The sequence below is a fragment of the Fundulus heteroclitus genome, chromosome 1 (assembly GCF_011125445.2).
Source record: "Fundulus heteroclitus isolate FHET01 chromosome 1, MU-UCD_Fhet_4.1, whole genome shotgun sequence".
Lineage (NCBI taxonomy): Eukaryota > Metazoa > Chordata > Actinopteri > Cyprinodontiformes > Fundulidae > Fundulus > Fundulus heteroclitus.
The window spans coordinates 7,047,736-7,061,086 of NC_046361.1; the positions used below are offsets into that span (position 1 = coordinate 7,047,736).

Here is a 13,351-nt window from a genome sequence, read left to right on the forward strand (position 1 = left end):
GTAACAAAGTGGCTTAAGGACAGCAAAGGTGAAGATTTACAGTGACCATCACAAAACCCTGATCTCAGTCCCATTAAAAAACCCGATCTTATTTGATCTAAGTTTAAAAGGTGGCCTTCAGTCCTGGCCCAATTGCACCAGTTCTGTTAATGGGCCAATTGGTTTGACTTGGTTCTAATGTTTTTGGTTTGACCCCAGTTATACAGTTTAAACCCAATTCTACCAGACACTAAGCAAATGTATGTAAATGTCTAAATGTTAAAGTAATTTAAGAAATCTCTAAAACTGATCACACTCATTATTTTTGGCATTTGACAAATAGAAACACACTTTATAATCCTAGCTGACCTAAAACAGCAAAGGTTAGGTCTGATTAAATGTCAAACAGTGAGTTAAAAAAGGACGTGTCTTTTTACAGTGTTCATAAAAATCTGCTGTGCACGGGTGCGCATCCTCTTGAAGCTAAGCTCAACATCCTAGTTGTTCAATATATTAAAAAAAATGATGATCTTGGTAGAGGCTTACAGCATTTTAACTTTTCCTCTCATCTTCCTTAATGTCTTCTTTAGCTTTACTGGTGTAAAAAATATAGTCTACACATTATAATAATGTGATATTAAGTCCCACGTGTGCTGCTTTTGATCCTTTCTTCACAAGTTCTCTTGTGACAAGCACACAAGATAAACCTAAAACTTGTTGAAACTTTAAAATCCACAACTTTGTGGGTATATAAGGGATGTAGAATGGAAATGGAGAAAAAAAAACATCAGACTATCCAGATTTAGCAAAAAACATGTTTAATCTCTCCTTGATGCGTGTCTTTATACAAGTAATAAATCTGCAAAATAGGAAAGAGCAGGATATTTACAAGGGTGTGAAACAGCCAAAACCTGTCACAGCAGCTTCAAATCTGAAACTCTTAAAAAGGTATCATAATTCATAAAGTATTAAAACTCTACGGTATTTTTTTTTTCCTTTCTGCATCTCTTCGCTTTAATCTGTGAGAGGTGTTTAACATTCTCTGCTCTGTCTCTGAAGTGTTGGCGAGGAAGCTGGAGCACTGGAAGTGAAGGGATGAGAAACCTGCGACTGTTGTTTTTAGGGTCATGAGTGTGAAATGGATTTTAAGTTTGGATCAAACCCTCCAGTATAACCTCAACTTTAGAACGGACATTTAAAATAGCTTTCAAAATTAGCAAAAAAAAAAAAAAAAAGATATTGTCAGTTCTTGGAAACAGAGAAATAGCTTTAATGTCGTAAAATTAGTAATGTAGCCAATAGAATGTCATCCAGTTGGGATCTAGACCCAAGTGAGCAGAAAAGCTATCTTAGCATTATCTTGAGAGGAAATTCAAACCACCTAGTGGTTAGCCTAGCTAGTGGTAAGGGGGAACTGTTGCTAGCTCTGTTTCTGTGCCATTGAGTTTTTTGCCTTAATGCTGTCCTTTGCTGCGTAAAATATGCTATAATTTATTTATTTTTCTAAACTATTGAAAAACAGATGTTAGGTTAGCTAGGACACTATCAAGGATTATTGTCACAGTTTACAGAGGAACCCCAAAAATGTTAATATTATGCTCGAATAGAGCTCTGACAATAATAGTATAATAATATCTCACACTTGCCCAATTGTTGGCATCACATCACCTTAGCCAAACAGAAAAAAAAGATAACGCTGTGAAAAGCTGTGTTCATATGAACTGTGGCATATTTTCTTTTAACGTACATACTGACTAATGCGGTAAAATTATGTTCAACCTAAGGTTTGTACAAAAATGCCAAATACTGTAGAAATGTTTTTTTTCTTTTCTTTTTGGTTTAATGGAAACAAACTGTCGACACATTTTTCACCTTTTCAGCTGGTGTAATGTGGAAAAATCATAACCAGCCTGATGGAAATATATAGGTCATATGGCTTTAAATTTGTGTACTGGTTAGCAAAAGTACTGAAATATTGACATAAGTCAGGACAAGGTTTTCAGTCAGATCTGAAGGTCCCTGGGAAATGCAGTCAGCAAATAAACAAAGACTTCTGAATATTTTTAAAATATTTTCCATTACCTCGTCAAATACACGGTACTTCAACAGAGTCTAAAAGCACAGAATTCACTGGAACATGATTGTTTCTATTGCATGTATAAGGTATTTTATCCTGACACACTTGTTTGGGGAAACAATCTTAGATTCTTTCTTAGATTCTGGGCTGGGCGTTGGTCACTGTCCCCCCTTCACCACTCTGTGTCTTTGATGTTTTATAGAGGAAAATGTATTTTCTTTGTTAAAAAAATTACACTTTGTGATCCTTTTTTAAAAACTATTGATAATCTTACACATTAAAATCATTTTTCTGTTTCCATTTTTCTCCATTTTCTGACAGGTTTTTAAAAAAAGAAGTTCAATCATTTCTTTTATGTAGTTTGAAGCAACATCGTACCAAGTCAACAAGGCACATTGAAGTGTGTGTTGTCATCAAGGGACCAACTCCCTCAATCCTCTTTTTAGAGTTTCTTTTACTTAAAAAAGAACAATGACCCAAAACGGAAGCGAAGGAATCGGAAACAAAAAGGTATAATGGCCTTTAAAGCAACTTCCTGTGCCTTAGATGAGTTACCTTTTTTTCTTTTTTAAATCTTTTACCCAAATCCGCTGTGAAGCAGAGAACAAGAAGCAAAACAGGTAAACAAAAGGATCACTTTTTCGTACGCCCCACAGAGGAGGAGAACCTCAGTATTGTTTCAGTGTCATGAAAACAATTTCTACAAGTATTCATCTAAAGAACCAGTGGATATTTGTCAAATATCAATGTAGTGGTCCACATCCTCAGACGCATTTAATTGCTCATTTAGATTGAACAGAACATGTCAATGGATGCCTGTACATGGAAGTAATACTGTTTAAGTTTTACCACACTTTAAGAAAAAGGAAGAAACATTAAGTACTTTAAATATGAAAAAGATTTCAATTACTAAAAACACTAAAAATTGCTTTGTGGAAGAACTGAAAAGCAGACATTGCAATGATAACTTCCTCTCATGGAGTTGCTTTCCTTGTGTGGACAACTGTTAGCTTTGGTCGGCTTGCTCTGTATGTTGTTCTTTTTTTTTTTACCCTGTGTAAGTCAGTGGTTCAAGTATCAAAGCGCATGACACATATTCATGTTTTCAGATTAATACAGAGTTTTTGAGTCAATGGCAAGCTTAGAACGAGATGATGATTAAATGAACAATAGATCCTTAAAGGGTTTTTCAGAAGATACAGAGAATAGCTAACTGGACTCTGCTTTTTTTCACTGAGAGCAGCAATATGAATTCATGTTTGTAGAATGGGTGTAAAAGGGCACAAGTTAGGGGAAAAAAAGCAAAAATCAACTAGGCTGGAATGCATGAACTTTTTTTTTTGATCTCCCAAAGTATGCATCAAAGAAATCAAATGTACATGTGTTTATGCAGATCTAGCAGAGAATATTGTGTGGTTTGAATACTGAATCGGCTGATGTGTAACGAAGCCATCATACGCAGCCCACATGTACCTGTACCTGACACGCTGTTAAAGGTAGACACGTTCCTGCTTAAATTGCATCTTTTGCCTGCGCACTGTTCCAAAATACAAGCAGGTGACCACAAACTTCCCAAGGCTGAAAAAATCACCACGCTTGGGCTCTGTGTTGTAAAACAGCTGTGACTGAACAATTATCACTTTGGATGTGTCTCACAGCTTCTTGTGATTTCTACGGTGCTGGTCACACTTTTTCCGTCTGTTAAGGACTTATCTACTGCATTCGCAGCAGTGGAAGAGGCGACCGGATGTCATTTTTCTCACTTTGAATTGGAGTGAACACGCATTTGAGTTGTAATAAAATTGATTGCTTGGTTTTAAGCCATCCTTGTCTGCCAGTGTTCATCCTTAGATTATTACATTTTTGCAGCTGCTGCATGTCGTACTGATCAGTACCGCGCGTACAATGTACAAATGTGCTTTTGCAGATTATCCAACACGGAGAGGACTGCTGCACGACTGATGGGAGACACAGGATTATAAAAAAACTTTAAGAAATTAAGAAACCCTTAATTCTGGTTTGATGTTACCAATGCAACAAAAAAAAAGAAAATGCTGCCTTAACCCCCTGGAGGACTGAGAAAATGGCGTTTCAAGGGGGTAGAATATGCAGGAAGCACTGCAGAAGCGGAAGAAAATGTTTGTTTTTGAGGTATCACTGACTGTTTTCTTTGAAGACATACTGCTCAGCAAGGTGCTTGTCAAGAACCGAGCCGTATTTACTGCATGTGTTTGAGAGGTTAATGCACGGCACTCCTCCACTATTACTGCACAGAAAAGGATGTGTGGAAAGCATTTGAAAAGATCTCCGTTTGTAGCAGTAGCATAATCCCACTTTGAAATGTTTTAAAACCAACTTTTGATTGCTTTTATTGGGGGGGGGGAAAAGATGTTCTGTTTTTCATCAAATTAATGGGTGCCACAATTATTTAAACCTAATCTCTTCCAACAACCTTTCACATGGTTAGAGAATACAGATAGAGGGATCTTTGGGCTGTTCAGAGTTGCTCCTATCCTTTGCGCTCTTCACTTAAGCTTCTCCCCATATTTTCTTAGGACTGTAAAGTTCTTGTTAGAGGGTAGATTCTATGTCTGCTGAATTATGTGTGTTCTGCATTTCTACAGCCCCATTTTGACACTCCTTGCTGTACTTCTAAGTGACGTTTGAAGGTTATTTTACATTCCTCACCATGCTCCTCACTGTCTACTTTGGTATATTACTCTTAGGTGCTTGTTAATCTTTTTTTACATAGTTGTAATTGTTTTATTTTTTTTTTATTATTATTATTAGTTTTTTTTTGTAATTGACTATTACTGACTGCACATTTTTGTAACCCTGTTAAGACCTTTAAGATTAACATACCTTGCTTTAATTTTATGTTCTCGTCTTTCCAGCTTTGCAGAATAGGTAAGCAAAAAGAGATTCTATAAGATCAAATTTATTCTTCAGGAAATAAGAATTAAATGTTACTTGATTTTCAGAACTGAAAAAAAGCTCAGTTATATTTAAGTTGAAAATGGATTAAAATGGAAACCTTTGGATGGTTCTAAAATTTAGTGTGAGATTATGCTTCTGCAACAAAAAATTATATATATATAAATCCTTTTACACATGCAGATAGTAGTGAACGGTCCTGTAAAATTAAAAACATCCATAAGACGTGCTTTTTGTCTATTTATCTGATTTGTATTGTCTGACGTATCTTGTGTTGTCGTTAATCGATGGCTGAGTTTGGAACATTTGGTCCAGGTATCAAGCCTTTATCTCCATTTCCAGCCCTCTGAAGAAACTGTATACATGTGAAGGAAAGTGAGATGTAAATGACAAAAATTACTTTTGAAGCACTGAAAGTTAATGTGTTCCAGCAAACTGTGCAAGGAAAAAAACATCAGGACATTTTTTTTTTAGTTCTTTTTACCTCTAAAAAAAACTACAGAGAACCAAAAGAGAAGGGCCTTCAACTAGTACAAAACACTCACATATTTCAAGCTACATTTCATTATCTTTTTAAAAAAACACATTCACATTTAAAAAAAAAAAAAAAAAAAAAAAAAAAAAATGGGCCCTTTAAGCTTTACAGGCTTTACTGCAGACTTTGACAAAACTGATTCACTTTTCTCTGCACGGCGAAACTATCCTTCATTTGAGAGGGCAAGCCTCATAAATTGTTTCAGACGAGAGGGGAGGTCTAGAAAACAAGACCGAGGAGCTATAAAGCACAGTGTGCCAGGGATCTGCTTAAATAACCTCCTAATGCCTCTGAGTTTACCAGCACAGCATGAGGCTACCTTTAACACAAATGACTGTCGTCTCGTCTAAAACAGCTGATCTTGATGTATTTGGTTTCTCTAAAAAGCAAAGACAAAAAGCACTGTAGGTTGGTTGGCTCAGAGGTGGCTTCTAGACATCGTTTTGTCTTTTTTACAATCCTCGGAGCCAGCGACGTAGCACACAATGGCAGCCAGGACCTCATGTTACATAGAAAGTGTCTGTAATAGATTCATATATTTCTGCCATTTTTGCCTGTTTTAAACTCTCAGTCACTAAGCATGACAACATGATCATAAAAGCACATTTCATCTAACAAAAAGAAGTCTCTTTGCACTAAACGACATTCAAAGTAAAACATGGCACAAGACGACTTTTTCCTTGTGTTTTCATAATTATTTTTTCATCTAGGAAATATCAAATTTTCGGAAACATATCTTTTTGTACATTGAAATGGAAAAAAAAGTTCAACCTGTAATTTGTTTTAAAAACAAAAGGGTTGTATTTATATATCTATATATATATATATTTAACCATATATCCTCTTCTCTCTTTTGATTTAGCTTTAGTTGTGCAAATTCAGCAGTAACACAAGTGGCACAGCACTGGGGAGAGTAGGTTAGTGGGTAGAACAAAAAAAAAAAAGAAGAAAGAATTGGATGCGATGACAAATTAAATGCAGAGTTGAGGAACTGTTTTTGTTCGGCTTCAGAAGCGTTTTCGCCGACAGTGACCTGGAGAGTGCTAACCAGAAGCGGGACTTTCTCTGATTAGTCCTCTGTCCTTATCATTCTGCAGCGGCAGCAGCTTGCTGAAACGTCTCTGAGTGGCAAAGTAAAGCTCTGCCAGGTCTTTTCGCTGCAATTCTGCAGAAGTCCCTGAAGTTTTATCTGCCCCCGTAGAGGACAGCAACGGAAAGGGGGATCAGGTAGAATGATGAAATCTCCTGGGTATTCGACGACTCGCGGTCTGAACCGTTGCCTTGGCAGTGGAAAGATACCAAGTGGTGGTTCGTACTGTTCCTGCAGGGTTTTCAGCTCCAGCTAAATTACTTCTTTTTTTTTTTTTTCTGCTCACCTGTTTGAGCTCAGGTCCGGGTTAGCTGAGGCTGGAGGTTGCATTGGATTTGGCTGATCCTAGTAAAGATGTGGTTCAGACAAGAAGAAGAAGAAGAAGAAGAAGAGGGGGGGAAAAAAAACGGAATGAATAAACATTCTGATGGTTTCCAAACTCTGCTGTCCCTCTAGTGTGCCTCTGCTGCCCGGTGCTCGTGTCCTTGCAGTCTATTCCACTGCTGCGGGTCGACGTCTGCGAGCGTGGCAACGACAGATTTCAAACGTCAAGAATCAAAATGTCACAGGATGTCAGAAGTGGCGAGGGAAGGCGTGTGGGTTAGCCAGTTCGGCACTGGCTGAGGCGTCTGATTGGCCAGTCCTCAGCTCGCCAGGGCCATTGTGTCGATGACCTGCTCTAGCTTGCCACGTAGCCGCTGCCTGCGGGACTGCTCGTCCTTCTGTAACGCAGACAGGATCTGGAGGCAAAAAACGAGGAAGAGCGTTACTTTCCTGCTCACAATAAAATCCTTTTTTTATTTAAAAAACTCACAATAAGCAGCGATTTACAGCGAACGCATCTAGTTTTGCTCCATTACTGTGCACTTAATACGGTCGGATGCTTGGTTCCGTCCGCAGGTTTGCGGTTACAATTACATTGTTTCTGACAATGTCGAGCGAGGCAGGGCTGAAGACCAGTGGAACAAGTGTAATTGCATATTAATTGCCACTCAGAGTATGTGTACAGCAGAATGTGTGAGTGTGCTTTTAACCAGCTAGGCTATTTTCTGTGGCATTACCAGGAGGAGGAGGAGGAGGAGCTGCTGCAAATGTCTACATTTTTCCAATGATGTGTGGAAGTGCATTAGCGAGTATATGCAGGCATTTTTAGCACATCTTCGCATGTGTGTGTGTGTGTGTGTGTGTGTGTGTGTGTGTGTGTGTGTGTGTGTGTGTGTGTGCGCGTGGCTGTAAGGTCAGGGCACGTGTTGGAGGCGATGGCACTGTGCAGCTGCCTACCTCTGGATAATAGGCTTTAATGATGGGGAGCAGTTGGTTTGAAAGGAGCCAGCTGCAACCAGGCAGTGTAACTACTGTAATAGTGCTGGTATAAAGGAATGGAGAGGAGGAAGGAGGCAACATATTTATTAACGCATATATGCAACAGAAAGCTCAAAAAGGCTCAGGCTCGCAGTATAGATTTAATTCATTCTATTTTCCCAATAAAAAAAAAATACCCAGTAGATTTTGTTCTACATATTAAGAAGCAGTTAATATGTACTTCAAACAAGCTTTTTCATAAAACACAACAACTACGTACTCATTTAGTGGCAGGAACCCAGACTGACGTTGATAATTCCCTGATGGAGGTTGTTACTGTTGATTTAGCAGGAAACCATGTCACGGCACTAAAAATGTCTCACACGTGTGATTTCTTGCAGATCTAAAATTAGCAAAAGCATTTGAACCACATTAACCTTTTCATCCCTTTTTTACATTACTAAAATCGAATATTTTTTTTTTGTAAAACAGCACAAAGTGGTGCACAATAGTGCAGTGGAGGGAAAACAATACATGGTTTCCAAAATGTGTTGCAAATAATATGTTGTTAACCCCTCAATCCCTATAGGCTTTGCACACTTAGAGTCAGAAACTTTTTTTTTCCAGTCTTCTTCATCATCGCTTCATCAGCCGGCTTGGATGGAGAGCATCTGTGAACAAATTTTCAAGTACTCGAAGTGGAACATTCGGACTTTTGCACCTGCTGATACGTTGTCCGATAGGATTGTATCCATCTTTCCATCATCTATGACTAGCTTCCCACAACGTGATGCGTCAACCAGCATATTTTACTATGTGCATGTTGTGGCCTGGTATTCCACCTTATGTCGTATATTGCTAACAAGATAAAAGATATATTTTAGTCTCATCTGACCAGAGTACTTTCTTCCAGAGTACTTTATTTTCTGTGTCTCCTACATGGCTGGTGGTGAACTGCAAACAGGGCTGATTGGGATATTGTTTTATAACATAATCCCATCTCATGATGCTCTGTATACTGATGCTCTCTAACAAACCTCAGGGGTCTTCTCAGACCAGCTGGATTTATGCTGAGAAAAAAATAATAATATGCACGGCTGGAGTCTATGTACTCACTAAGCAACATCTAAGGACAGTGTATTGCAGTAGATTGTGTATAGGGGTACATATGCAAAGGGGAGCATCCACACATCATCTGTACCCAATCCATATTTTTGGTCGAAGCCAATGTGCTTCCACGTAACAGTTATTAACTACTTTATGTTGATCTATTACATACATTATGTCAAGGTGTGTAGATGTAATGTGACAAATTGTGCAAAAGTTCAGGATGCGTGAATAATTCAGCAAGGCCATTTATAGCCTTGCTGAAGTAGATACATATTATGTGAACATAGAATCATTGCCATTTTAGCTAGGATATAATAAACCCATTCATTGTGATCAATGATTTACATTTGAATGAGAAGACATCGTTAGAAAAAAAAAAAAAACATTTATTGACATAAACAAACTTGAAGCAAATTTGTCAGTTGAACTCTAGTAAACAAAAGACTATTTTTAATGATAATTTTAAAGGAAAGTGCTGATGGAATGTGCCAGTTCCAATACAAATCTTAAACAGATCTTTGCTCTCATGACACATCTGTCACATTTAATTAGCCAGAAACACTGTTTCTCTAATTATGTTCACACTGCCTAGTTTTAATTTCTTCCCTGCACCTTGGAGCATTATGGTAACACAGCACATAATGGTAATGATCTGAGCATATGCAAAAAAAAAAAAAAAAAAAAAAAAGCACAAAAGTACAAAACAATATTAAGCCCTAATTTGTACCATAAGATTGTGTTTTAGTCCACCGGCAGCAGGTGTTATTTTCTACGTGCAAGTCTCCTGAATAAAGAGCAAAAATCATAAATTCTGTAAAGCTTCATTAGGTTCATAATGTGTTGAGCTCACGCCTTAATGTGCATCCTAATGGCGCTAATACCTTCCAGCCTGCGCCGATGCAGATTGGTTATCAGTGTAATTGAATTAAAATGACCTCATGGTGTTACTCAAGACAAGTAAAGACACAGCCCATCCATCCAGCGGGTAATTACAGCATTCTCTCCTTTCTGTTTGACTCTGCTTCATATTCAGAGGGCACTCACCTCATCTTTGTATTTGATGATGTAGGTGTAGATCTCATGCAGAGCAGACATGCTGTTGAACTGGTCGAGGTGCAGGCGGGACTGCTCTGCTAAGTAGGCACTCATGTCCTGATCGCTGATTGCTGGCATACGGGAAATATCCGAGTAATATCTGGAAGAGAGGTCAAGCAGAGTTATGTTTGCCGTCATCCAGAGCTCGGCTCAGTGACTTCATGTCTGCGGTCACTTCTTCAAAAATGAAATGTGAAGAGAAAACCCATGCGAGGTTCTGTAAAGGCCGAGCTAAACACAAAGGTTGACAGACGGAGTTGCTGCAAGTTATTTAATTTTAAAACATGGGTGGACCAGTGAGGTAACCGAGACCTCTAAACAAAATGATGGTGTAGCTAAATTAGGCAATCTGCACCTAAAAGAGGATACATTAGATTGTGAAGTGGTGTAAACCTCTCCATTAGGTACTATCATGTATATGCCGATTTAGGAACCTAATAATAAAACGGGATACGAAAGACAATTATTTACTGTGTGTAACCTTGTTAATTCATGAAATCCATGTTAGATTCTAACTGTGAACTTCATATTTTTCACTTGAGTTCATTTCTTCAGGTGAATTGCTAAAGAAAACTGTGAAAAAAAGTAGGGCTGCAACAACGAATTGATGAAATCAATAAAAAGCGATAAAAATCGACAATTAAAAGCGTTGGCAACGAACTTCATCGTTGATTCTTTGTGTTGCGCGGTGAATGCATCACTTGCCATGTCGCAGAGCGGTTTACGTCACCTGCAGAGCGTCGTCAATGCAGACTGGCTGCAGAGCGAGTTAAACGCAGCGAGGCGGAGGAGGCATTTTCACATACTGCTTTTTTGAAGTAAATTCTACTAATGACGACACAGAAAAAACGGCTCGAACCAAGTCCTCAAAAGACAGGGAGCGTGTTGCGCTTCGCAAAACCAAAAGTAACATGTGAGATTTGACATGACACGAGAGCTCCACAGGGATACAGGACCTGAAACGAGTCATTGATGAGGCTGAAGAGAGCAAAACGGCAGGGTGTCGTTACTATATCTAACGCTTGTTCCGTTTCAACGTGAGAAAACCCCAATAGCACTTGGTTCGGGGCTGTGATCGGAATCCTGCGAAGTCGAAGTTGTGCTTCAGGGTGCCGCCTCGACATCAATCTGCCTGATAGCTTGTCTAAAGTGGCTGTTAGCTTGTTAGCTGGTTAATGACAGGAGCTTGTTTTCATGCACAACTTTCCCTTATAGGATGGAAATGTGTTCGGATTAAAAGGAAAGAAAGTATTCAGAATGCTCCTGTTGCCTTGCAGCAAGAAGGTCCTGGGTTCAAGTCCTACCCTGGGTCTTTCTGCATGGAGTTTGCATGTTCTCCCTGTGCATGCGTGGGTTCTCTCCGGGTACTCCGGCTTCCTCCCACAGTCCAAAGACATGACTGTTAGGTTAATTGGCCTCTCTAAATTCTCCTTAGGTGTGAGTGTGTGTGTGAATGGTTGTTTGTCCTGGTTGTCTCTATGTTGCCCTGCGATAGACTGGCGACCTGTCCAGGGTGTACAACGCCTCTCGCCCACTGACACCTGGAGATAGACACCGGCACCTCTTGCGACCCCACAAGGGAAAACGCGAGTAAGAAAATGGATGAATGGATAAACAAAGGAAAATAAATTCAATAGTTTGGAGACATTATTTACTATGGTGACATTTTTGGTCAATCAACCCTTGTTTCAGCTTCTGAAAATTCAGATTTCTATCCTGTTAAAAACTACAAGAAGAAAAAACAATCTGTAAACAGACATATTTTCCTGTGATCCGATTGCTTTTTTCCTATATTCCTATAAGGATCAATAACAGGATCATAGTTTCCCATAGTGATTCCATAAAGATTTCATAATGTTCTTTTGTGTTGGCGCCAAATGCTCAATCAGGAATCAAAGATTTCTGAGGCAGCTATTAAAAAATGGCCAAGTCCAGGATGACTGAGCTTGGTGTTGGAACAGGAAAAAGATGATGAGAATGTACAGTGTACACCCTTACTGCTGATATGCTTGAGGCATCATAGGATTCATGAAGCTGTGCTTAAGTTCTCCCAGTTGACGTATCTACAAAATCCCTATCTGATACCGAAAGCAGCTGCTCTCTGGCAGCTGTGGGATCTCCTTGCAGCCTGTTCAACATTGTTTGACATGAAGAAATAGATGAGCTTGATGTAATTAACAGCAAATTGCTTCGCCAGTTTTCATTTTTACCACCTGCAGATGGAAAATGGAAAATCTTGAAAGAAAAACAACAACGTGTCGTTCGACATCGCCGCACGATACAAGGAGATTCTGCAAAGTTTACTTTTAAACTAAGATACAACATATCCTTTAAAAGTTACTTAGATAAAACTGGATTCCAAAAATGTTGATTTAGGCATCCCGAGACTGAATTAAAGAGGAGTGTGCCACAGAAATAAAGGGATTTCCAGTTTTTGTGTACGTACCGCTGCTTACAGACCTAAATTCATGCAGAGCTGCTTTTACTGATACTTTTGGCTCTATGAAAACACTGTAATCTATATTAATAAGCCAGGAGTGAGGCAGAGGTAATTATAGCACATAATTCCTTTGCCCTAATTTAATTCAAGAATGTATTTATGCTTTAAATGCCTGTAGCAGCTAAAGTTCAACCTATAATGCTGTTCTAATCTTACAGCTGCTTAATAGTGTAATTAACTTTGATCTTATAGCCCAGCCTCATTTTCCCGCCTTCCAGCAGCACAAGAGGAATATAGTTTGCATTTTGACTTCGACGTTGGGATTTGTTGTTCACCTCTGGTCAGATTTACTCTTTGTGAGGCTCAGTTTCTTTTGGGTTCAACCTTGGACTTACCTTTCTACCCAGCTCTTGTAGTTGGGGATGTCTTTAGCATAGAGAAGCTTATTTGAAGGCGAGTCTTTTCCCAGTTTGTGCTCAGACGTCGAACACGAGTCCATGAAGGTCTGGGCCACAACGGAGAGGCAAGCGTCCGTGATGCTGTTCTTATGGATGTCAAACACAAACTGGGGGTTCTTGATCACGTTCACCCAGAACCGCAGAGGCAGACTGGAGGCGGCATGAACAAAACACACATAAGAGTAAAATGGAGGTTCCTTTATGCTTATACAGTACAGAACCCAACTCAAACCAAATCCTTCAGTTTCCTTAAAAAAATACATACAGTATAATATATGCACATTCTGCTCTTCTCTCTTCAGCTTAGCTTACGACCCTGAGCAAGAGAGTG

At 39.0% G+C, this 13,351-nt stretch overlaps 1 protein-coding gene across 1 annotated transcript in view; it reads right to left on the reverse strand.

Annotated features, from left to right (window-relative positions):
* Positions 1–2,797: 2,797 nt before the first annotated feature.
* plxna1a (plexin A1a) overlaps positions 2,798–13,351 on the reverse strand; it is a 359,702-nt gene continuing 349,148 nt past the window's right edge. Inside the window, exons 31-33 of the mRNA XM_036125192.1 lie at positions 12,958–13,170; positions 10,072–10,222; positions 2,798–7,355 (exon numbers count right to left, since the gene is read on the reverse strand). Of these exons, the coding sequence (XP_035981085.1) occupies positions 7,260–7,355; positions 10,072–10,222; positions 12,958–13,170 (460 nt within the window). The 3' untranslated portion in view covers positions 2,798–7,259. The remainder of the gene's footprint in view (positions 7,356–10,071; positions 10,223–12,957; positions 13,171–13,351) is intronic.